General features: G+C 50.8%; 1 protein-coding gene across 1 annotated transcript; it reads left to right on the forward strand.

The window, feature by feature from the left end:
• Positions 1–6,941: 6,941 nt before the first annotated feature.
• LOC133360727 (transmembrane protein 50A-like) lies at positions 6,942–17,926 on the forward strand. The gene is made up of 7 exons (XM_061579520.1): positions 6,942–7,105; positions 8,978–9,077; positions 11,580–11,692; positions 12,841–12,908; positions 14,286–14,378; positions 15,727–15,787; positions 16,527–17,926. Exons 2-7 carry the CDS (start codon positions 8,979–8,981, stop codon positions 16,570–16,572), a joined length of 480 nt encoding a protein of 159 aa, XP_061435504.1. The 5' UTR covers positions 6,942–7,105; position 8,978; the 3' UTR covers positions 16,573–17,926.
• The last annotated feature ends 9,066 nt before the right edge of the window (positions 17,927–26,992 follow it).

Raw genomic sequence — 26,992 nt, forward strand, 5'->3', positions numbered from 1 at the left:
CTCTGCTGTGATGCACGGCTCGGTCGCTCGCTGTGTCTGTGTCGGAAACAATCACGGACAGTCCCCGAGATGCGAACGCCCCCTACTTACGCACGGACTCTACTTACGAACATTCCGCACGTGCCAACATCCTTCACGGACGTTCTCAACTTACGAGCATCCTCCACTTACGAACACCCCCCGCTTATGAGCGCCCTCTGCTTATGAACGCCCTCCACTTACGAACATCCCCCACGTATGAACGTCCTCCACTTACGAACGTCCACCACTTACGAACACCCCCACTTACGAACATTCCACACTTATGAATGTCCACAATTACGAACGAAACCGCCATAAGAACTGAACCGAGGAACTATTTTGATTGGCGGGGGCGATCCTCCGCAAGGTGAAATGAGTCCCAGCGTCCCGCGTGATGCACAACACTCCTTCTTGGTGTGGTCTGGGACTGTTGTAGTTGTTGTCTTGTTGTGGTCTGGGTTTGTTGTTGTCTTGGTGAGGTCTGGGACTGTTGTAGTTGTTGTCTTGTTGTGGTCTGGGTTTGTTGTTGTCTTGGTGAGGTCTGGGACTGTTGTAGTTGTTGTCTTGTTGTGGTCTGGGTTTGTTGTTGTCTTGGTGAGGTCTGGGACTGTTGTAGTTGTTGTCTTGTTGTGGTCTGGGTTTGTTGTTGTCTTGGTGAGGTCTGGGACTGTTGTAGTTGTTGTCTTGTTGTGGTCTGGGTTTGTTGTTGTCTTGGTGAGGTCTGGGACTGTTGTAGTTGTTGTCTTGTTGTGGTCTGGGTTTGTTGTTGTCTTGGTGTGGTCTGGGACTGTTGTAGTTGTTGTCTTGTTGTGGTCTGGGTTTGTTGTTGTCTTGGTGAGGTCTGGGACTGTTGTAGTTGTTGTCTTGTTGTGGTCTGGGTTTGTTGTTGTCTTGGTGAGGTCTGGGACTGTTGTAGTTGTTGTCTTGTTGTGGTCTGGGTTTGTTGTTGTCTTGGTGAGGTCTGGGACTGTTGTAGTTGTTGTCTTGTTGTGGTCTGGGTTTGTTGTTGTCTTGGTGTGGTCTGGGACTGTTGTAGTTGTTGTCTTGTTGTGGTCTGGGTTTGTTGTTGTCTTGGTGAGGTCTGGGACTGTTGTAGTTGTTGTCTTGTTGTGGTCTGGGTTTGTTGTTGTCTTGGTGAGGTCTGGGACTGTTGTAGTTGTTGTCTTGTTGTGGTCTGGGTTTGTTGTTGTCTTGGTGTGGTCTGGGACTGTTGTAGTTGTTGTCTTGTTGTGGTCTGGGTTTGTTGTTGTCTTGGTGAGGTCTGGGACTGTTGTAGTTGTTGTCTTGTTGTGGTCTGGGTTGTTGTTGTCTTGGTGAGGTCTGGGACTGTTGTTGTTGTCTTGTTGTGGTCTGGGTTTGTTGTTGTCTTGGTGTGGTCTGGGACTGTTGTAGTTGTTGTCTTGTTGTGGTCTGGGGTTGTTGTTGTCTTGGTGAGGTCTGGGACTGTTGTAGTTGTTGTCTTGTTGTGGTCTGGGGTTGTTGTTGTCTTGGTGAGGTCTGGGACTGTTGTTGTTGTTGTCTTGTTGTGGTCTGGGTTTGTTGTTGTCTTGTTGTGGTCTGGGGCTGTTATTTTTCTGCCTTGCCCCAAGTTTGCATTTAGTGTTGAAAGATCGGCAGCAATGTACATACTTATGCAATTTGTACTCATCAATATTCATGTTTCGTGTTGTGTTTACTTAACATCCCGCCACTGTCATCAGGGGCGGGATGGTAAATCCCTCACCTGGTGTACAGGAGGTTGTGGGGTCGATCCCGACCCTGACTTCTCCGTTAATGTCTCGCCACGGCGTCGAAGGCAGAACGAGGATATTTATTTAGACTACATGAGGAGGGATGAGGTGATCGATTTACAACAACGAACAATACAAACTAAAATATTTATTTGTATTTTATGGGGTAAGGCCCACTCAGCTATGTAGGTCTGTTTCAGAAGCGACTTGGCTCTTACAAATGATAGCTGAACGAAATGGATTATCATCACGTGGTAATGTATAGCAGCCAAAACACTCTAAACGCAGGTTTCTAGATGTGGAGATAAAAACCCGGAGGTCCCACAGAAAAACCCACGCGACCATGGGGAGAGAGACACGCAAACTCCACATATACAGCAGCAGGCGTCAGGGTCGGGATCGACCCCACAACCTCCTGTAGACCGGATGAGGGATTTAACATCCCGCCACTGATGACAGTGCAACATACAGAATGTGTTCACAAGCCACGGACAGTAAACACAACACGAACATGAATATTGATGAGTACAAATTGCATAAGTATGCACATTCCTGCCGATCTTTCAACACTAAATGTAAGCTTGGGGCAAGGCAGAACAACAACAGCCCCAGACCAAGACAACAACAACAACAACAGCCCCAGACCACACCAAGACAACAACAACAACAGTCCCAGACCACACCAAGACAACAACAACACTCCCAGACCACAACAAGACAACAACAACAACAGCCCCAGACCACACCAAGACAACAACAGCCCCACACCAAGACAACAACAACAACAGCCCCAGACCACACCAAGACAACAACAACAACCCCAGACCACGCCAAGACAACAACAACAACAATCCCAGACCACACCAAGACAACAACAACAACAACCCCAGACCACACCAAGACAACAACAACAACAACAGTCCCAGACCACACCAAGACAACAACAACAACAATCCCAGACCACACCAAGACAACAACAACAACAACCCCAGACCACGCCAAGACAACAACAACAACAACAGTCCCAGACCACACCAAGACAACAACAACAACAATCCCAGACCACACCAAGACAACAACAACAACAATCCCAGACCACACCAAGACAACAACAACAACAATCCCAGACCACACCAAGACAACAACAACAACAACAGTCCCAGACCACACCAAGACAACAACAACAATCCCAGACCACACCAAGACAACAACAACAACAATCCCAGACCACAACAAGACAACAACACAACAACAGCCCCAGACCACACCAAGACAACAACAACAGCCCCAGACCACACCAAGACAACAACAACAACAGCCCCAGACCACAACAAGACAACAACAGTCCCAGACCACAACAAAACAACAACAGCCCCAGACCACAACAAGACAACAACAACAACAGCCCCTCAATTACATTGCACAAGAAAATGGATTACAAGATTCTTTGGCTGCCACTGTAAATTGCCACGTGACCGTGGTACGAGGCCACGTGGTTGAGCCGCCATTCGTGATGGCCACGTCGCTTCTGCTGAAGAGCCACGTGGCACCTGCTCGAGTCAAACTTGGGGAAGTGAAAGGGGATTGTGAGCCAGTCGCTGCTGCCATTCAGTACAGATCCACAGTTCTCCAACTCTCACCAGTAAGGGGACGTACATAAATGACGTCACGCACCTGGGGGGGGGGGGGGGGGGGTCAGACATTTGTGACGATGTGTGAGGAGGGGGGGGGAGTTTGAGAAATGTGACGTCACGTGAAAATGCGCAACTTTAATAAATATAGACAACACGTTCTACTTAATTAAATAGACTTTGTAATAAATGTTTTCTCCTACAGCATCAGAGTGCAGCGCCACATTAAATACGCACTACAATGACAATAGTTTACAGCGATTTGAAGCATTTTTTTTTGGAGGGGCAGAGCTTTGTGACGTCATATTTGAGGGGGGGGTCAAAATCATCCAAAATCGCGTGACGTCATTTATGGACGGCCCTTAACTTTCTATTTCTGGACTCTCTTATTCATGGGCTCTGAAGAAGAGCCCTTGTCCGAAACGTCGCCTATTGTATATTTGCCCTTTTAAGGCCCAACAACCCTCACGGTGTTGGCTAATTGTGTCGATGTCGCCTGTGCGCGATGACGTCACGGCCACCGCACCGTGTCTCCTGTGCGCGATGACGTCACGGCCACCCATCGTGTCTCCTGTGCCCGATGACGTCACGGCCGCCCGATAGTGTCGCCTGTGCGCGATGACGTCACGGCCGCCCGATAGTGTCGCCTGTGCGCGATGACGTCACGGCCGCCCCATCGTGTCTCCTGTGCGCGATGACGTCACGGCCGCCCCTTCGTGTCTTCTGTGCGTGATGATGGCACCCCATCGTGTATTGTGCGTGATGACGTCACGCCCCCATCGTGTCTTCTATGCGCGATGAGGTCACAGTTCCAATTGTATCTTCTATGAGTGATGACGTTCCAGCTCCTTTTGTGTCTACTGTGCGTGATGACGTCACGGCCCCTAGTGCATCGACTTAAGTGATGACGTCATAGTGAATTGTGTCTACTGTGCGTGATGACGTCACGGTCCCTCTTGTACCTGTGCGTGATGACGTCACAGAGTGGATTGTGTCTACTGTGCGTGATGACGTCACGGTCCCTCTTGTACCTGTGCGTGATGACGTCACAGAGTGGATTGTGTCTACTGTGCGTGATGACGTCACGGTCCCTCTTGTACCTGTGCGTGATGACGTCACAGAGTGGATTGTGTCGACTGTGCGTGATGACGTCACGGGTCCCTCTTGTACCTGTGCGTGATGACGTCACAGAGTGGATTGTGTCTACTGTGCGTGATGACGTCACGGTCCCTCTTGTACCTGTGCGTAATGACGTCACAGAGTGGATTGTGTCTACTGTGCGTGATGACGTCACGGTCCCTCTTGTACCTGTGCGTAATGACGTCACAGAGTGGATTGTGTCTACTGTGCGTGATGACGTCACGGTCCCTCTTGTACCTGTGCGTAATGACGTCACAGAGTGGATTGTGTCTACTGTGCGTGATGACGTCACGGTCCCTCTTGTACCTGTGCGTAATGACGTCACAGAGTGGATTGTGTCTACTGTGCGTGATGACGTCACGGTCCCTCTTGTACCTGTGCGTGATGACGTCACAGAGTGGATTGTGTCTACTGTGCGTGATGACGTCACGGTCCCTCTTGTACCTGTGCGTGATGACGTCACAGAGTGGATTGTGTCTACTGTGCGTGATGACGTCACGGTCCCTCTTGTACCTGTGCGTGATGACGTCACAGAGTGGATTGTGTCTACTGTGCGTGATGACGTCACGGTCCCTCTTGTACCTGTGCGTGATGACGTCACAGAGTGGATTGTGTCTACTGTGCGTGATGACGTCACGGGTCCCTCTTGCACCTGTGCGTGATGACGTCACAGAGTGGATTGTGTCTACTGTGCGTGATGACGTCACGGTCCCTCTTGTACCTGTACGTGATGACGTCACAGAGTGGATTGTGTCTACTGTGCGTGATGACGTCACGGGCCCTCTTGTACCTGTGCGTGATGACGTCACGGGCCCTCTTGTACCTGTCGTGTCTCCTGTGCGCGATGACGTCACGGCCGCCCCTTCGTGTCTTCTGTGCGTGATGATGGCACCCCATCGTGTATTGTGCGTGATGACGTCACGCCCCCATCGTGTCTTCTATGCGCGATGAGGTCACAGTTCCAATTGTATCTTCTATGAGTGATGACGTTACAGCTCCTTTTGTGTCTACTGTGCGTGATGACGTCACGGCCCCTAGTGCATCGACTTAAGTGATGACGTCATAGTGAATTGTGTCTACTGTGCGTGATGACGTCACGGGTCCCTCTTGCACCTGTGCGTGATGACGTCACAGAGTGGATTGTGTCTACTGTGCGTGATGACGTCACGGTCCCTCTTGTACCTGTACGTGATGACGTCACAGAGTGGATTGTGTCTACTGTGCGTGATGACGTCACGGGTCCCTCTTGTACCTGTGCGTGATGACGTCACGGGTCCCTCTTGTACCTGTGCGTGATGACGTCACGGGTCCCTCTTGTACCTGTGCGTGATGACGTCACGGGTCCCTCTTGTACCTGTGCGTGATGACGTCACGGGTCCCTCTTGTACCTGTGCGTGATGACGTCACGGGCCCTCTTGTACCTGTGCGTGATGACGTCACGGGCCCTCTTGTACCTGTGCGTGATGACGTAGCGGCCCCCTGAATATTCCAAAATCTTGAACAAACACAAGATTCAGGTTCGATCCAGCACGGGACACACAATCCGTGACCTGATCCCATCTGTGAAAGATGTCATTCCTGACATGCAACACGCTGGTGGATACAAACTAAGGGGCCGTTCATAAATGACGTCACGCGATTTTGGACGATTTTTGACCCCCCCTCTCGTCACACGGCGTCACAAAACGTCAGACCCCCCCTCAAATATGACGTCACAAAGCTCTGCCCCCCCAAAAAAAAACATGCTTCCAATCGCTTTAAACTATTGTCATTGTAGTGCGTATTTAATGTGCCGCTGCACACTGATGTTGTAGGAGAAAACATTTATTAAAAAGTCTATTTAATTAGGTAGAACGTTTTAAAGCTTTCGAGACTGCAGGGATTCATCTTCTTGGTTCTTTCGGTAAAGTCACGTAGAAGGGAAGTAATAAAATAATAAAATAAAAATAATAAAATAATTCTCACGACGTTTCGGCCACAACGCAAGCAGCCGTCCTCAGGTGACAGACCTGGTTTCACCTGAGGACGGCTACTTGCGTTGTGGCCGAAACGTCGTGAGAATTTTTTTATTGTTTTATTTTTATTATTTTATTACTTCCCTTCTACGTGACTTTACCGAAAGAACCAAGAAGATAAGTAGAACGTGTTGTCTATATTTATTTAAAAGTTGCGCATTTTGATGTGACGTCACATTTCTCAAACCCCTCCCCTCTTGTCACAAATGTCTGACCCCCCCCACTGGGTGCGTGACGTCATTTATGGGCCGCCCCTTTAGCGGCGGAACCAAAGAGGATGTCCTCCTTTTGTTTATTAAATGAACAACACGTCACCGTGCGTGATGACGTCACGGGCCCGGCACGAGAACGGGACTCTTGTGCGTCATGACGTCACCAGTCGAGTTGCAACGCTGAGGCGGCTGTGCGCGGTGACGTCAGCGGGAGGCGTGATTACGTCACGCGTGTTGACGCTCGTCTCGGGAAGTCGCCTCCATTGTTTGCTTTCTAATCGGCGTCTCCTCCTTCCTCGCTGACTCGCAAGAGACGACAGAGAGAGACGCAGAGACACGCAGAGACACACAGACGCGTGAGTTCCACTCGCAGCATCGCGCGCGAATTAAAACAACCCCCATAACGCTTCCGTCCTGGCGCTGTTTGGATTATATTCGGGCTTCCCGCGGGGCTCTACGGGCCTTGCATGGATTCTCGCCCAGCAGCCTGAGCTAGGCCTCAGGCGGAGCGCGACTGGTGGTGGGGGGTGTCACGTTGCGTGTCCGTGTGTTGTGTCCGTGTGTTGTGTTGTGTCCGTGTGTTGCGTGTCCGTGTGTTGCGTGGTTGTGTGTCCATGTGTCGTGGTGATTGTTGTTGATGTGGTTGTGTGTCCGTGTGTTGCGTGTCTGAGTCAGGTTGTGTCGTGGTGGTTGTTGTTGATGTGGTTGCGTGATGTCAACAATGTGCAGGGTGTGTTGTGTCAGTCGGTTCTTGTGGTTGGGTTGTGACCGACGATTTGAGCTCGTGGTAGTTTCGACTGGACGTCTGTGAACATCGCCGCTGGGGAGACAAAGGCGGCCGGGCGTAGTGCTGGCCCCCCACCCCCTCGTGTGCCGTGTCGGCCTTCATGGGTGATCGCTAACAGCACTTGCCTCAGCAGTCTGTTACAGGCTACACGGGGGATCTTTGTTGCTATAATTTATGTTTTAGAGGTTAAAGTTTCAGATGCTTAAAGTTGATTGTATTTAACCAGACGAACTCGTGAGACCAGTATGAGTCTCATTTTGAAGATTGAGTCGTGAGTGAGCGGGTTAGCGAGTGAGTTAGTGGGCGAGTGAGTGAGACAATGGGTGAGTGAGTGGGTAATTGAGTGAACGGGTGAGTGAGTTGGTGGACAAGTGAGTGGGTTTGTAGATCAAGTGGGTGAGTGAGTAAGTGAGACAATGGGTGAGTAATTGAGTGAACGGCTGAATGAGTTGGTGGACGAGTGTTCAAGTTCAAGTTCATTTATTAGGTATAGCCCTGTGAGCCATTCGGCTCTTGAATCGGGATCAAATGTGGATCAAGTAAGTGGGTGAGTGAGTGAGATAATAGGTGAGTGAGTGGGTAATTGAGTGAACGGGTGAGTGAGTTGGTGGACGAGTTAAAATTGATCTCGTGTAACCAGGTAATAACTCAATAGAGACCAGGATAGGAGTCTCATTTGTAAGAGTGACCTGACGCATGGTATACAAAGAACAAGAACAATAATAGGTGACAGCCTTTGGCGTTGTAGCACTAATCTTGTCTCCTCCCTGAACATTGTAAATCTTCCTTCTATAAACACCCTGAAGCAGGAGATTAGTGTTAAATACAGTGACATTTGCCAATGTGATTTGTCATTTTTAAGATGGTGTTGATGATGGTGTTGATGATGGTGTTGAATCTGCCAGTGATCTCTGTCATTCAACCCACGACACCTGGTCTGTCCCGTGGCCTCCTGTCAGCAGCGACCATTCGACACTTCACGTGTGGCCTCAAAGTGCACCTATCCTGGCACAGGCGCCATGGTGACGTTACCGCCACTTAGTGGCGAATGGCTGTTGTTGTTGTTGCCGATGGTATTGTTGATGACGACGTTGCTGATGATCTTCTTGGTTCTTTCGGTAAAGTCACGTAGAATGGAAATAATAAAATTAAAAAAATTAAAACATAATAAAATAATTCTCACGACGTTTCGGCCACAACGCAAGCAGCCGTCCTCAGGTGAAGAACAGGTCTGACTCTGTCTTATCGACAGACCTGTTCTTCACCTGAGGACGGCTGCTTGCGTTGTGGCCAAAACGTCGTGAGAATAATTTTATTATGTTTTATTTTTATTATTTTATTATTTCCATTCTACTTGACTTTACCGAAAGAACCAAGAAGATGAATCCCTGCAGTCACGAAAGCTTTAAATCGAAAGTTGCTGATGATGTTGTGGTTTCAGAATGGCCGGGTTTCTGGATCACGTGCGCTGGCCCGAGTGCGAATGCATCGACTGGAGCGAGAAGAGAAATGCCATCGCCTCCGTGGCTGCGGGCGTGCTGGTGATCACGAACACACAAGCACATCCACCACCGTTACCACAACCACTACGGGCGTACCGCCTCGTATAGTGCTATTCATGGACTCCTGTAATTGCCAACGAGTTCGGTTCCAGAGGTCTGTTCCTAAGTCCAAACTTTACCCCTGATGATTCCAAACGCGTTGTACGGAGTGTCCACTAAACACGGGGAATGGCTTTAAAAATTGTATCATCTCCCGTAGATGTGGATACCATTGGCTCTTCACGTTCTGCAGATGTAGATGACACTGGTTCTTCACGTTCTTCAGATGTAGATGCCACTGGTACTTCATGTTCTACAGATGTGGGTTGCCACTGGTTTTTTATGTTCTACAGATGTAGATTCCACTGCTTCTTCACGTTCTGCAGATGTAGATGCCACTGGTTCTTCACGTTCTGCAGATGTAGATGCCACTGGTTCTTCACGTTCTGCAGATGTAGATGCCACTGGTTTTTTATGTTCTGCAGATGTAGATCCCACTGGTTCTTCACGTTCTGCAGATGTAGATGCCACTGGTTCTTCACGTTCTGCAGATGTAGATGCCACTGGTTCTTCACGTTCTTCAGATGTAGATGCCACTGGTTCTTCACGTTCTACAGATGTAGATACCATTGGCTCTTCACGTTCTGCAGATGTAGATGCCACTGGTACTTCATGTTCTGCAGATGTAGATGGCATTGGTATTATTTCATATTCTGCTCCTTGATGGGATCAGTGAAGCATTGTGGTTCTACCTGACGAAAAAACCCATCTTAACATCTGTTTTATTGCCAGAAAGGGTGAAACCTTTTCTTATTTTGCATCATTTTGGATACTAACAAAAAGGTGTCCCCATTGATGTAAGTGCTCAACTTGAGCTGTAAGTGGTGAGACTAGGCCATAAAGAAGGCTGTCTCTAACATAGGCCTAACAGTTTAAAAAACAATGCATTTAGTATTGTTATTAGAGCAGGTTTTATATTCTTGGTTCTTTCGGTAAAGTCACGTAGAAGGGAAATAATAAAATAATATAAATATTAAACAATAAAATTCTCGCGACGTTTCGACTGCAACACAAGCAATCATCATCAGGTGTGAAATCCACAGCAAGAATATTTAGCTCGTAAAAGAAACGGTTTAGTTAAAGTTTCTTGCTGTGGATTTCACACCTGAAAATGATTGCTTGTGTTGCAGTCGAAACGTCGTGAGAATTTTATTGTTTTATATTTTATTATTTTATTGTTTCCCTTCTACGTGACTTTACCGAAAGAACCAAGAATATGAATCCCTGTAGTCACGAAAGCTTTAATTAGAGCCGGTTTTGTTGGCATTTCTTGCCGCAAGTTTGTGGTGAATGCAGACTTGATGCCTTGCCAGACTGGGGATCGATTTTGTGTTTGAACATCTGAACACAACTCCTGTTTTCATTGCCAGCGAAGGGTACCAACCCTCTTCTTATTTTTCAACATTTTGGATTCTATAAAATAAAATAAATCACGTCGTTTCGGGCGCGTGATTTATTTTAGACTAGCTGTACTACCCGGCTTCGCCCGGGACTTGGATTCGCCACACCTGGCCGCCTTTGTCTACCCAGTGGCAATGTTCACACACCACACCAGTTACTTGTTTGAGGCTGAGTCGACCTAGGGGAGGCCCAGGACCGGTTCAAATAATCGTCACCGGTGGTGGCCGTGAGCGGGAATCGAACTTGGGTCGCCGGATTCGTAGTGCGGCGCGCTAACCACTACACCACCACTCCGCACACACACACAGCGCGCTAACCACTGCACCACCACTCACCCCCACTACACAACACTGCGTTACACTTCCACACGCGCGGGTCATGTGACAGATGTGACGTCACATTCTCACTTGCCGTGCAAACAATCTCTGCATTATTGAGCTCCCCCCCCCCCCCCCCCAAAAAGTTTATTTATTAATGTTTGCATGGTGTACAGTCTGGAAAGTACCCACATGGCAAATTTGCAGTTTGTTGCATGTCGGGAAGTACGCTAAATATTTTGAACAGACACACATAATCACAACGTTGCCTTTTCTATATATGGAGATTATACCCACGTGACTTTACCGAAAGAACAAAAGAGATGGATTCCTGCAGTCACGAAAGCTTCAAATCAAGTTTGGATACTGGCAAAAAGTGGTCTCCAGAGATGGGTATTGAGGTATCGTTTGTGACAAGCACTGTGTGTGTGTGTAGTGAGTGCGGACCCTATAAGAAATGTATTTGTTGGCCAGCAGAAGCCAACACATCTGACCCCGCGACATGGAAGCTCTGGGAAGGGGATCTACCCAAACATTCGCCGTGCACCCTCGGGGTGGGTCTTTAGTGGTGGTGGTGGTTGATGTGGTTGTGATGAATGCGGTGATGGTGATGATGCTGTTATCAATGCCGCGTGGTTTGTAATGGTGCTGCTTCTGCTGTTAACATTGCTGTTGCTAATTGTGGTGGTGGTTGTCGTGGTGGTGGTTGTTGTGGTGGTTGTAGTTTTTCACAGGTTGGTGGGTGATCATCGACGCTGCGGTTATGTATCCTGAGTCGTCTAAACTCAACCACGCTTACCACACGTGTGGTGTGATCTCAACTATAGCCTTCCTCATGTAAGCAACCATCAACACCACCACCAACACCATCAACACCATCAACACCACCATCAACACCACCATCAACACCATCAACACCACCACCATCAACACCACCACCACCATCAACACCACCATTAACACCACCACCATCAACACCACCATTAACACCACCACCATCAACATCACCACCAAAAACACCACCACCATCAACACCACCACCAACACCATCAACACCACCATCAACACCACCACCATTATCAACACCACCACCACCATCACTACCCGCCATCATTAACACCACCACCATCATTAACACCACCATCAACACCATCACATCCACTATCATAACCACTACCATCAACACCACCACCATCAACACCACCACCATCAACACCACCACCATCAACACCACCACACCCATTACACCCATTAACACAACCACCATCATAACCATCACAACCACCACCACAACCGCCACTACAACCACCACTACAACCACCACTACAACCACCACTGCAATCACCACAATTACCATCAACACCACAACCACCACCATCAACACCACCACCAACACCACAACCACCAATACAACCACCACCACCACCACAACCACCACCACCACCACTACAACCACCACCACCACTACAACCACCACAACCACCACCACAACCACCACTACAACCACCATAACCACGACCAAAGACAAAGATCCCCCGTGTAGACTGATGGGGCAAGTGCTGTTAGCAAGTAGCAACACCACTGAAGGCCAATGCGGCACACGGGGGGGTGGGTGGCAAGCACCACGCCCGGCCGCCTTTGTCTCCCTCGTGGAGATGTTTACTACGCACTGCAACAGGCATTCGATTAAGGCTGAGCTGACCTAGGGGAGGTTCAGGATCGGTTCAGGCATCTGTCAGCAGTGTTGGTGGCCTTGAGGGGGAATCAAACTCGGGTCGCCGGGTTCGTAGTGCAGGATGGCGCTAACCGCTGCGCCACCGCTCCCCTCAGCCACCCACCACCACCGCCACCACAATCGGCACAACCACCCGCCGCTACCGAAGCGAGACGAATTGTCGCGTGTCTCTCTCTGTGTGTGTCTCTCTCTGTCTGTGTGTGTCTCTGTCTGTGTGTGTCTCTCTGTGTATGTCTCTGTCTGTGTGCAGGATAAATGCCGTCTCTAACGGCCAGGTCAGAGGAGATGGATACAGCGATGGGTGCATGGGACAGACAGGTGACTCACTTCCTGCTCCCTGTGACTCACTTCCTGTGACTCACTTCCTGTGACTCACTCCCCTCCTGCTCCCCCCACTCCCCTCCCCCCACTCCCCTCCCTGCGTCTCCTCCCACTCCCCTCCCTGCGTCTCCCCCCTCTCCCCTCCCCCCACTCCCCTCCCCCCACTCCCCTCCCCCCACTCCCCTCCCTGCGTCTCCCCCCTCTCCCCTCCCCCCACTCCCCTCCCCCCACTCCCCTCCCCCCACTCCCCTCCCTGCGTCTCCCCCCACTCCCCTCCCTGCGTCTCCCCCCTCTCCTCTCCCCCCACTCCCCTCCCCTCCCCCCACTCCCCTCCCCCCACTCCCCTCCCTGTGTCTCCCCCCACTCCCCTCCCTGCGTCTCCCCCCTCTCCCCTCCCCCCACTCCCCTCCCCCCACTCCCCTCCCCCCACTCCCCTCCTCCCTGTGTCTCCCCCCACTCCCCTCCCTGTGTCTCCCCCCACTCCCCTCCCTGCGTCTCCCCCCTCTCCCCTCCCCCCACTCCCCTCCCCCCACTCCCCTCCTCCCTGTGTCTCCCCCCACTCCCCTCCCTGCGTCTCCCCCCACTCCCCTCCCTGCGTCTCCCCTCCCCCTCTCCCCTCCCCCACTCCCCTCCCCCCCTCCCCTCCTCCCTGTGTCTCCCCCCACTCCCCTCCCTGCGTCTCCCCCACTCCCCTCCCTGCGTCTCCCCCCACTTCCCCTCCCTGCGTCTCCCCCCACTCCCCTCCCTGTGTCTCCCCCCACTCCCCTCCCCCCACTCCCCTCCCCCCACTCCCCTCCCTGTGTCTCCCCCCACTCCCCTCCCTGCGTCTCCCCCCACTCCCCTCCCTGCGTCTCCCCCCACTCCCCTCCCTGTGTCTCCCCCCACTCCCCTCCCTGCGTCTCCCCCCACTCCCCTCCCTGCGTCTCCCCCCACTCCCCTCCCTGTGTCTCCCCCCACTCCCCTCCCCCCACTCCCCTCCCCCCACTCCCCTCCCTGCGTCTCCCCCCACTCCCCTCCCTGCGTCTCCCCCCACTCCCCTCCCTGTGTCTCCCCCCACTCCCCTCCCCCCACTCCCCTCCCCCCACTCCCCTCCCTGTGTCTCCCCCCACTCCCCTCCCTGTGTCTCCCCCCACTCCCCTCCCTGTGTCTCCCCCCCTCCCCTCCCCCACTCCCCTCCCCCCACTCCCCTCCCTGTGTCTCCCCCCACTCCCCTCCCCCCACTCCCCTCCCTGTGTCTCCCCCCACTCCCCTCCCCCCCTCCCCTCCCTGCGTCTCCCCCCCCTCCCCTCCCTGCGTCTCCCCCACTCCCCTCCCTGCGTCTCCCCCAAGGCGTTATGTCAAACTCTGTCTCTCCGTGTCTCTCTCCGGGTGCAGGGGCGCGCGTCTGGCTGTTTGTGGGCTTCATGTTGTCATTCGGAGCCCTCATCGCCTCCATGTGGATCCTGTTTGGTGGATTTGTCGTCACAAGTGAGACCCACAGACTCGTCACACACAGACCCACAGACTCATCGCACAGAGACCCACAGACTCACCACACAGAGACCCACAGACTCGTCACACAGAGACCCACAGACTCACCACACAGAGACCCACAGACTCGTCACACAGAGACCCACAGACCTCGTCACACAGAGACCCACAGACTCACCACACAGAGACCCATAGACTCATCACACACAGACCCACAGATTCACCACACAGAGACCCACAGACTCACCACACAGAGACCCACAGACTCATCACACAGAGACCCACAGACTCACCACACAGAGACCCACAGACTCACCACACAGAGACCCGGAGACTCACCACACAGAGACTCACAGACTCACCACACAGAGACCCACAGACTCATCACACAGAGACCCACAGACTCATCACACAGAGACCCAGAGACTCATCACACAGAGACCCGGAGACTCATCACACAGAGACCCACAGACTCATCACACAGAGACCCACAGACTCATCACACAGAGACCCATAGACTCACCACACAGGGACCCGGAGACTCATCACACAGAGACCCACAGAATCATCACACAGAGACCCACAGACTCACCACACAGAGACCCACAGACTCACCACACAGAGACCCACAGACTCGTCACACAGAGACCCACAGACTCACCACACAGAGACCCACAGACTCACCACACAGAGACCCACAGACTCGCCACACAGAGGCCCACAGACGCACCACACAGAGACCCACAGACTCACCACACAGAGACCCACAGACTCACCACACAGAGACCCACAGACTCGTCACACAGAGACCCACAGACGCACCACACAGAGACCCACAGACTCACCACACAGAGACCCACAGACTCGCCACACAGAGGCCCACAGACTCATCACACAGATAATTATCACGTGTAAATGTATTGCAGCAGCCACATAATCCAAGCACGTATTGTTTCGAAATGTGGAGGGAAAAGCCGGAGGACCTGGAGAGAAATCCACGCAACCTCCATGGGGAAAACACGACAAGCCACTTCGTAGCGCTATCATTTGTGACCAGGTCGCTTCTGAAAAATAGCTAAATAGCTCAGTGGGCCTTACTGGGTAAAATAGAAATGGTTTATTTTGCAGTTGAGATCAGTGCTGTGTGAGTGTCACATGTGTGCATGTCACATGTTGTGCATGTCACATGTTGTGCATGTCACATGTTGTGCATGTCACATGTTGTGCATGTCACATGTTGTGCATGTCACATATTGTGCATGTCACATGTTGTGCATGTCACATGTTGTGCATGTCACATGTTGTGCATGTGTTGATGTGGTTAATGTGGTGGCGGTGGTTGCAGAGCAAGAGAATGTCTACCCGGGTCTGGCTGTCTTCTTCCAGAACGCGTTCATTTTCTTTGGGTAAGTCCCACAACAGAGTGTGTGGGTGTGTGGGTGGGTCACCGGGTGTGTGGGTGTGTGGGTGAGGGTTTGAGTGTGTGGGTGGGTGAGTGGGTGAGGGTTTGAGTGTGTGGGTGAGTGGGTTGGTCACCCAGTGTGTGGGTGAGTGGGTGAGGGTTTGAGTGGGTTGGTAGGTGAGTGGGTGGGTCACCGAGTGTGTGGGTGTGTGGGTGAGGGTTTGAGTGGGTGGGTAGGTGAGTGGGTGGGTCACCCAGTGTGTGGGTGAGGGTTTGAGTGTGTGGGTGAGTGGGTGAGGGTTTGAGTGGGTGGGTGCGTGAGTGAGCGAGTGAGCGAGTGGGTTTGTGGGTGAGTGAGTGGACAGTTGAGTGGGTGAACATTTAAGTGAGTGATTGTGTGGATGAGTGGGTGAGGGCTTGAGTCGGTGGGTGGGTGATCGAGTGAGTGGGTTCGTGGGTGAGCGAGTGAGTGGGTGAGAAGTTTTGTGGGTGAGGGCTTGAGTGAGCGAGCGCTTGAGTGAATGGGTGGGGAGGGGTGGGTGAGTGAATGGGTGGGAGTGAGCAGGTGGACAGGTTGGTGGATGAGTGAGTGGTTGGGCAGGTGAGTGAGTGAGTGGGTGAGTGAGTGAGTGAGTGGGCGAGTGGGCGAGTGGGCGAGTGAGTGAGTGGGTGAGTGAGTGAGTGGTTGGGCGGGTGAGTGGGCGAGTGAGTGGTGAGTACTGACATGAGTTTTTGTGTTGCAGGGGTCTGGTTTTCAAGTTTGGACGATCTGAAGATCTTTGGGAATGAGAAATTTCCACTCAAGCACTCAATCACCCACTCACTTAAACATTGACCCACTCACCCACTCACTCACCCACTCACTCACTCAGTCACCCACTTACTCATCAACTCACTCATCCACCCAGTCCCACTCACTGACACACTCACTCACCCACTCACTCGCTCGCCCACTCACTCACTCATCCACCCAGTCTCACCCACTGACACACTCACTCACTCGCCCACCCACTCACTCACCCACTCACTCACCCACTCACCCACTCACTCACTCACCCACCCACTCACCCGCCCACCCACCCAGTCTCACGCGCTGTCACAATGCTATTATGTTATCATTAGTTTTTGTAAGCCACTTTAGTGCGGAGGTTCTGCGTATCTGAACTAGGGATTATAAAGCCGCCCTGCTCTCTTCATATCTGCCATTTCCAGTCACTGGTCTCCGAATCACCCCTCGTGCGTATGGGAAGTGTAAGAGTGGTGGATCTACCGCCTTTACCAGTAAGAGCTGTGACATGTAAGTTGTACGTGAGTGTGTGTGTGCGTATCCCCATGCGCCGCGTCCGTAACGTGTCTCCATTTCGATCGCACCGAACCAAGAAGTATGGTCAAACGCCCCCCCCCCCCCGATTCCCACAATATACATGCAATGGGAAGGGGGCCACCCCCCCTCCCCTCTAATAATCCAGCAGTGGAGAGAGAAGCATCTGTGTTTACGGACGCCCCGTCCCCTGAGAAGTCTCCAAGGGGTGACTGCCCCGGGCCCAGCGCTTTGGTGGTTGGGGGGGGGGCATGGGGGTTTAGTGTCAAAGGGCTCCCAAAGCGTTCAGACATCAGAATCGTTATTGAGACTGCAGGAGGAATTTGATGAGCTATGAAGCTCGTTTATAACAAGCTCAATTGGGGCAGGGGGTCCGAAAGTTAGAACAAAACACACGATCGTGCCAAGTGTATGAAATGTAATCAAATCGCAGACTAAACACAACGCTTATTTTACAAGGCGAGGCCCACTGGGGTATGTGGCAGCTCTCTTTCAGAAGCGACGTACCCATCATCGCGAATGGCCGCAGCTCAACGGAAGTGGCAGACCTCATCATAGTCATCGTGTGGAAATTTATAGCAGCGGCCAATGTTCAAGGGCTCCAGTTGGCTGCATTGCTGACGGCCCAGGCGATGTGACTTTGGCCCATTCGGATGTCACTGACGGTCGGATGTGTTCCGTTTTGACGAGTGGGGCGGGGGGGGGCAATGCGTTTCGTACGATTCTTACGTGAACTATGTACACACCACGTCGGTTATACCCCCACCATATACGTAAGCCTGTGTAAAACCAGGAAATGTAATAAACTGATACTTTAACGTTCGTGCAAATCGTTGAGGTCCCTCGCTTTGACGAGCTTGAAAAGTTCCGCGTCTCAGCGAAATCGATCCCCCCCCCCGGTATGTATAACGCTGAGCGACATACGAAGATGTGCTGCTGCTACTACTGCAGTAGACGCCCTCTTAGCGGCGGTAATTGGTTGCACGAATCGGTCGGTAACTGATTCGGTCGTTTCAATTTCATGTATTAATAAAACCCTGTGAGCCATGCGGCTCTTGACTCGGGTGCAACCGCAACAAACAAAAACATGAACAAGAAACATCTTCTAGTGACTACACGCAAACAGAAATATCCAGGAAAAAACAGCAAAAGTCTTCCAGAAAAAGCACCGATATCAACGCTGTGTGCAAAAATCCCAGTGGGATGCAAGTCAAACAATAACAACCATAAGACAATGTAGATTAAAGTTATCAGGCTAACTCTGTACTACAACAAACAAACATGGCTCAACAAAAACTTTTCCAAATCAAAATAAAGCGAGAAAAACAATGTAACAGTGATCATAGGAACTGTGATTCAAATGTAACAATAAACGATAAACAACATGTACCACCAAACTTTGCAGACATAGCTGGCAGCACGAGTCGCTCCATAACAGCAGGAGCATCAGTAGGAGTATCAACATTTTTCAATGCACCTTTAAAGATCAGCACACTATAATCAAAACTCAAGATCATACTTTGCAGCGGCGATCCGGAGCGATGCATTTGATTTCAGGCCACTGAATATCAGTGGCAGCTGGGGGTGTACAACTCCTCTAGAGCAGTTTTGAGTGAAGATCTCACAGGTAGTGATCCAAGTTGCAGTTTATTGGCGACAGCATTCCAGACCCTGGGGGCATCAATAGCAAAGGGCCTTCTTCCGGTATTTGTACGGCAATAAGGAACGTGAAGCTGGTAAGCGAGTATAGGACGTAGCAGTAACACCGACAAGAATTCAAAGGAGATTCTAGATTTGAAGCTTTCGTGACTGCAAGGATTCATACTCTTAGTCCTTTCGGTAAAGTCACCATGTAAGTAAAAAATGAAATTAAAATTAATAAAAATTAAAATAATAAAATCACGACGTTTCGGAGGCAACACAAGTCTTCGTAATCAGGTGGGACCGTCACAGCCAGATTTGCTGTATCAAGTGAGGCAGGGATTCCAAGATGAAAGTTCTTAAATACAAGTTAAGGGGGGGGAGCTTATCAGAATGTGGTAGCCAATGAATGGAACGTATCGGGAGGGGAGGGGGCGGGGCATTCAAAGGAGATGTTTCCCACTGCAATGTTCCCTCAACGCTCGTGAATGGACGTCGCTGATTGGCCGAGGCCTCCTCGGACCGCTTTGGAGCTCGCCGATTGGCCGAAATTGGCGGCCACGTGTTCATCATGAGCCCGTCGTTAACTGGGCGACGTTCGCTCAGCGAACACGGTGGGCTCGATGGTGGAGGCCCGTCGATAATTAATAGATGAGTCGTTAACAGGGGTTCTACTCTACACTATACACTACACTATACACTACACGGTGCACTACACTACTATACACTACACTATACACTACACTGCTATACACTACACTATACACTACACATTCCACTCCACTCTACACTATACACTACGATACACTATACACTACTATACACTACACATTCCACTCCACTCTACACTATACTACTATACACTACACTACACCACTATACACTGCACTATACACTGCACTATACACTGCACTACACTATACACTACTATACACTACACTATACACTACTATACACTACACTATACACTACACTACACACTACACTATACACTACACTATACACTACACCACTATACACTACACCACTAAACACTACACTATACACACTACACTATACACTACAATGCACTACACTATATACTACACTATACACTACACTATACACTACACTACACTAAACTACACACTACACTATACACTACACTACACACTACACTATACACTACACTATACACTACACGTTGTGCTCTATGGTGAAGGGTTGTCGTTAAGAGGAGTGCTTCTGTGTCAGCACGCGACGTGAACGCTACGTTGTGAAGTTGTCTGAAATGGTAAATCACAGGTTGGGAACGCATCCTCACAGCTCTGGTGTTATAAGTGATTCGCTTTACGACGTTTCAATGCGCAACGCTCCAGGAACGCATCGACTTTGTATGTCGAGGTTGTACTACTGCGCTGCGTACGGTGCGAAAAAAGTTCGACATCCCTCCTATGCACGCTCTGAATGGTAACACCGTAGCCTACATGCATTGTGAACTATGACATACACTCAATTGTGTGACGACAATTATCTTATACCGATCGGTACTATTACATTTTAACCCGAAAGCTTGTGTGCACTATGGATTCTAATCCATCAGCCGATGTGCATTATGGATTCTAACCCCATATCCAACGTGTACTATGAATTCTAATCCCGCAGCCTACCTGCACTATGGATTATAACCCCGCAGCCTATGCGCACTATGGATTCTAACCCCATAGCATACATGCACTATGGATTCTAATCCCGCGGCCTATGTGCACTGTGGATTCTAACCCGAAAGCCTCTATGACCTATGTGCACCATGGATTATAACTCCACAGCCTACGTGCACTATGGATTCTAACCCGATAGCTTATGTGCACTATGGATTCTAAACCCCCACACAAACGTACACTATAGATTCTAACCGTATAGTCTATGTGCACTATGGATTCTAACCCAACATCCTATTCGGACTATGGATTCTAACCCCCATAGCCTATGTGCACTATGGATTCTAACCCCATAGCCTATGTGCACTATGGATTGTGGTCCCGGCCCGCGAGGCGCAATGGCGGAGGCCGTCACCTCCATGCGCAGGCTGAGGGCGCAGAGAGGTGAGCGCTCACGGGACCCCCTCGGGACCCCCTCGGGACCCCCTAGGACCCCCTAGGAGCCCCTTGGACCTCTCCCTCCCGTCGATAGGGACCCCCTCGGTGCTCGCGACGCGATGTGAACGCTTCTCGCGGCTCCCCTCGCGGCCTCGGCAGCTGCTCGGCACTTGCCCCAGCGGCGCGCGTGGCCTACCCGGGGCAGCTTTGTCTGTTTGTGTGTCTGTGTGTGTGTGAGTGTGTGTGTGCGTCTGTGTGTGTGTGTTTTTGTGTGAGTCTGTGTGTGAGTCTGTGTGTGTGCGAGTTTGTGTGTGTGTGAGTCTGTGTGTGTGTGAGTTTGTGTGTGTGTGTGAGTCTGTGTCTGTGTGAGTGTGTGAGTCTGTGTGTGGACCGGTACCGTCTCGATCTCTGTGGCATTCAGGATGTCCGGTGGACCGGTTCTGGCTCCTGCCACCATGAGGGGTGGACAGTCCTCTACTCGGGGCAGGAGACTGCCAAACAACAGGGTGTGGCTCTTCTTCTGAGCAAAAGAATGAAGGGGGCGTGGGAGCGTAGCGGTGAGGTGTGGGAAGCTGTAAGCCCCAGGCTACTTTGGGCTCGCCTTCCCATCAACCGGAGGCGAGGAGTGGTGGTTGTGGTTACTTATGCCCCCACCGAAGACGAACATCCGTGGAGGGATGCAGGCAACGCCGATGAGTCAGATGCCTTCTATGACCTCCTGTCACAGGTGCTGGCTAAAGTGGCCACTCGGGACAGAGTCATCTTGGTCATGATGCTGGCACCTGGTCTGGAGTGATTGGAAGGCATGGGTCAGATCAGCTCAATAACAACGGTAGGAGGCTGCTATATTTTTGTGCACCCCATGGGCTTGTAATTACCAACACGCTCTTCCGGCATCGGCGCATCCACACAACATAATGGATGCATGCCGGGTCCAAGCAAGAACATCTGCTGGACTACATAGTGACGGACCAGCGGATGCGAGCCCATGTCCTTGACACCAGGACCTACCGTGGAGCTGATCTGCCCTCTGACCATCGACTAGTCATCTGTAAGATGCGCCTGCCATTCTTCCACTCCGGTGGTGGGTGTACACCCAGGACCCCAATCAAACCCTTAGTGGCCTGGTCTCAGCAAGCTGATGAAAGTTGCAAGCGAGAATTTCATCATCGCTTGCAGCTGGGGTTGGCATCGTCCCCCACTCCTGATGTCGAGGGTAAATGGGCGAGGTTTAGGACTGTGACTCATGCAGCTGCAATGGCTGCTTTGGGTACGCGATCCAGACCTCCCCAGAAACCCTGGCTGACAGAGGAGGTGTTCAGGTTAGTTGAGAAAAAGCGACAGGCCCACTCTCATCGGCTACAGCATCCCACGTCAGAGAATGAGGAGGTTTACCGCAGCCTTCGCTCGGAGGTTCGGAGAGCCGTAAGGCACTGCAAGGATGGGTGGTGGTCGCGGGTTGCTGAGGAGATAGTCTGCCTCAGTGGCCCGCAATCACAAATCATTATTTAACCCCATCAAAAAAGTAACCTGCAGCGCCACACCTATTACCATCATTAGAGGAAAAAACGGTGATCCAATCTCCGACCCCCAGGAACAGATTTGCAGATTTGCTGAGCATTTCTGTGCAGTCCTGGGGGAGGGGAAATCTCTCAGCCAGGAAAACATCATGGCACAAAGTGGGGATAACCCTGCTGAGGCTGCGGTGCCTCAACTATAGGAAGAGGTCACCCCCTGTGAGTGGCTGAGGTGCCATCTATTGAGGAAGTACTGAAGGCGATCCGGAGTCTGAGACCAGGAAAGGCACCGGGCAGAGATGATCTCCCAAGCGAAATGCTGAGGGAGGGTGGCGCTTGTGCACAGACTGCCCTAAATGACATAACAGTCTGGACCACTGGACGGGTTCCGCAGGATTGGAAGGATGCCCTGGTGGTCCCCCTCTTTAAGAAGGGGGACCGCACAGACTGTAACAACTACAGGGGCATCTCACTCCTCAGTGTGCCGGGAAAGGTCCTGGCAAGGATTATTCAACATCGCCTTGCTAGGCACGCTGAGGAGAGGCTTGCGGAGCCCCAATGCGGTTTCAGAAAAGGGCGGTCCTGCACAGATGCCATATTTTCTGTCCGTCTGCTGCAGCAGAGGTGTAGGGAATTCCAACAAGACCTACATCTCTGCTTTATTGACCTGGTCAAGGCCTATGATACCATCAGTAGGCCTGGGCTCTGGGTTGTTCTTCGTGTTTTCGGAGTCCCTGACCCTCTGCTCACGATCATTAAGGACCTTCATGATGGTGAGCGGGCCCGGGTAAAACTACGTGGCCGGGAGTCAGAGCCTTTCCCTGTACACCTTGGGGTGCGACAGGGATGTCCTCTGACTCCCACATTATTTAACATCTATTTTGACCTCGTAGTTCGTGAAGCCTTCAATAGCTGTACCGGGGGAATTTCCATTTGGTACAGCTATAATGGGAGGCTGATTGACGCCTGGGTGCGATCAAGGGATGGCTCCCTATTGGTCAACCACGTTATGTATGCCGATGATTTGGTAATAGCTGCTCATTCAGAAGAGGAGTTGGAGACGCTGCTGCTGCTGAGACTGGAGCGTGCCACTAAAAGGTGGGGCCTTACCATCAGCCCCACCAAAACTAAGCACCTGCCTGGGTATTTTGTACCATCGGACATTCCACCCCCACAACTCCCAATCGGTGATGGGGCAGTAGTGGAGAGAGTGGAGAGTTTCCCATACCTGGGCAGTGTGCTTATGACCGGCTCCAGTTTAACAGCAGAGGTCTCACTCCGAATCAGTCGAGCGGCAATATCTTTTCATCGGTTGCGTAACGCTGTGTGGAAGTTACCTGGTCTGTCGCTCCGCACGAAGCTTCAGGTCTTCTCGGCCACAGTCATTCCCTCCCTTCTCTACGCTTGCGAAACGTGGACCCCCCTAATGGAGAATCTTCGCCGGTTGGAAACATTTAGGCTGGCTTGCCTACGATCTATCCTGGGTTTAACCAGGCTGGATTGTGTGAGTTCACAAATCCTTGAAAGATCTGGGCAAAGTCCCATCGGTGAGCTCATCCGGCAGGCACGGCTGCGTTGGCTGGGTCATGTAGCCCGCATGCCCAGCCACCGCATGCCTAAACAGCTTTTGTTCGGCCGGATCGAAGGGGCTAAACGGGCGCGGCACGGGCTAGAGAAGAGATGGAGTGATGCGGTACAGGAGGACGTGGAGCTGAGTGGACTTGCTGATGACTGGTACCAGCAGTGTCAAGATCGGCCTCTGTGGAGGAGGCTCGTGAAGGACGCTACTGGGCAGTTGGAGGCAGTAGCCCTCCAACAACAACGGAGGGCGGAGGAGCGACGCTCACAACAACGAGCGGAGCGCCGGGTGGCTAAAGCACAGCAAGTTGGTACAGTAGGGGGCACAGGTGGTGCATCAGCCAGTCATCTCGGTCATCTCGGTCAGTCGATCCGTGGCACCTGGGTCTACCCCGTGACCTTCTGCCAGCGGGCCTTCGACACTTCACGTGGCCTCAAGGTGCACATGGCCTGGCACAACCGTCGTGGTGACGTCACCGCCACTTAGTGGTGAATGGCGGTTGTTGTTGTTGTTGTGTGTGTCTATGTGTGAGTCTGTGTGTGAGTCTGTGTGTGTGTCTGTGTGTGTGTCTGTGTGTGAGTATGTGGGTCTCTGTGTGAGTCTGTGCGTCTCTGTGTGAGTCTGGGTCTCTGTGTGAGTCTATGTGTGAGTTTGTGTGTGTGTGAGTCTGTGTGTGTGTCTATGTGTGAGTGTGTGTCTGTGTGAGTCTCTGTGTGTGTCTGTGTGTGAGTCTGTAGGTGTCTGTGTGAGTCTGTGGGTCTCTGTGTGAGTCTGTGGGTCTCTGTGTGAATCTGTGTGGGTCTTCGTGAGTCTGTTCGTCTCTCTGACCATGTTTCCCCACTCTGGTCTCTGCGTCTCAGTGGCGGAGGCTCTGGCTGTTGCTGATGAGCGACGACGACTCAGTGACACAACCGCAACAACCACAACAACCACCACCACCTCTACCTCAGCAACAGCTACTAAACCAGGTAACTCCAATCACAACAATTACACCCATTAACAACAACCACACCAGGTTCAACAACACCTACCACTACGACACCAGCTACAACCACCACTAAGCAACATCTACAGCAACAGTCAGATACAACAACAGTCAGATACAACAGCAGTCGGATACAACAGCAGTCAGATACAACAGCAGTCGGATACAACAGCAGTCAGATACAACAACAGTCGGATACAACAACAGTCAGATACAACAGCAGTCAGATACAACAGCAGTCAGATACAACAGCAGTCAGATACAACAACAGTCAGATACAACAGCAGTCAGATACAACAACAGTCAGATACAACAGCAGTCAGATACAACAACAGTCAGATACAACAGCAGTCAGATACAACAGCAGTCGGATACAACATCAGTCAGATACAACAGCAGTCAGATACAACAACAGTCAGATACAACAACAGTCAGATACAACAACAGTCAGATACAACAACAGTCAGATACACCAGCAGTCAGATACAACAGCAGTCAGATACAACAACAGTCAGATACAACAGCAGTCAGATACAACAGCAGTCAGATACAACAGCAGTCAGATACAACAACAGTCAGATACAACAGCAGTCAGATACAACAACAGTCAGATACAACAGCAGTCAGATACAACAGCACAGATACAACAGCAGTCAGATACAACACAGTCAGATACAACAGCAGTCAGATACAACAGCAGTCAGATACAACAAGTCAGATACAACACAGTCAGATACAACAACAGTCAGATACAACAGCAGTCAGATACAACAGCAGTCAGATACAACAGCAGTCAGATACAACAGCAGTCAGATACAACAGCAGTCAGATACAACAACAGTCAGATACAACACCAGTCAGATACAACAACAGTCAGATACAACAACAGTCAGATACAACAGCAGTCAGATACAACAACAGTCAGATACAACAGCAGTCAGATACAACAACAGTCAGATACAACAACAGTCAGATACAACACAGTCAGATACAACAACAGTCAGATACAACAACAGTCAGATACAACACAGTCAGATACAACAACAGTCAGATACAACAGCAGTCAGATACAACAGCAGTCAGATACAACAACAGTCAGATACAACAACAGTCAGATACAACAGCAGTCAGATACAACAACAGTCAGATACAACAACAGTCAGATACAACAACAGTCAGATACAACAACAGTCAGATACAACAGCAGTCAGATACAACAGCAGTCAGATACAACAGCAGTCAGATACAGCAACAGTCAGATACAACAACAGTCAGATACAACAGCAGTCAGATACAACAGCAGTCAGATACAACAACAGTCAGATACAACAACAGTCAGATACAACAGCAGTCAGATACAACAACAGTCAGATACAACAGCAGTCAGATACAACAACAGTCAGATACAACAACAGTCGGATACAACAGCAGTCAGATACAACAACAGTCAGATACAACAACAGTCAGATACAACAGCAGTCAGATACAACAACAGTCAGATACAACAACAGTCGGATACGACAGCAGTCAGATACAACAACAGTCAGATACAACAGCAGTCAGATACAACAGCAGTCGGATACAACAGCAGTCAGATACAACAGCAGTCAGATACAACAACAGTCAGATACAACAACAGTCAGATACAACAGCAGTCGGATACAACAGCAGTCAGATACAACAGCAGTCAGATACAACAGCAGTCAGATACAACAGCAGTCAGATACAACAACAGTCAGATACAACAACAGTCAGATACAACAGCAGTAGATACAACAGCAGTCAGATACAACAGCAGTCAGATACAACAGCAGTCAGATAAAACAACAGTCAGATAAAACAACAGTCAGATACAACAGCAGTCAGATACAACAGCAGTCAGATACAACAACAGTCAGATACAACAGCAGTCAGATACAACAGCAGTCAGATACAACAGCAGTCAGATACAACAACAGTCAGATACAACAACAGTCAGATACAACAACAGTCAGATACAACAACAGTCAGATACAACAGCAGTCAGATACAACAGCAGTCAGATACAACAACAGTCAGATACAACAACAGTCAGATACAACAACAGTC

The sequence above is a fragment of the Lethenteron reissneri genome, chromosome 69 (assembly GCF_015708825.2).
Source record: "Lethenteron reissneri isolate LAM-NWPU_2019-01 chromosome 69, ASM1570882v1, whole genome shotgun sequence".
Classification (NCBI taxonomy): Eukaryota; Metazoa; Chordata; class Hyperoartia; order Petromyzontiformes; family Petromyzontidae; genus Lethenteron; species Lethenteron reissneri.

Excerpts from the sequence above, each read along its gene's own strand:
- LOC133360727 (XM_061579520.1), top strand. The coding sequence starts at position 8,979 with ATGGCCGGGTTTCTGGATCACGTGCGCTGGCCCGAGTGCGAATGCATC. Across the intron at positions 12,909-14,285 it reads TGGGTGCATGGGACAGACAG|GGGCGCGCGTCTGGCTGTTT; the intron begins GTGACTCACTTC and ends CTCCGGGTGCAG. Across the intron at positions 15,788-16,526 it reads AACGCGTTCATTTTCTTTGG|GGGTCTGGTTTTCAAGTTTG; the intron begins GTAAGTCCCACA and ends TTTGTGTTGCAG.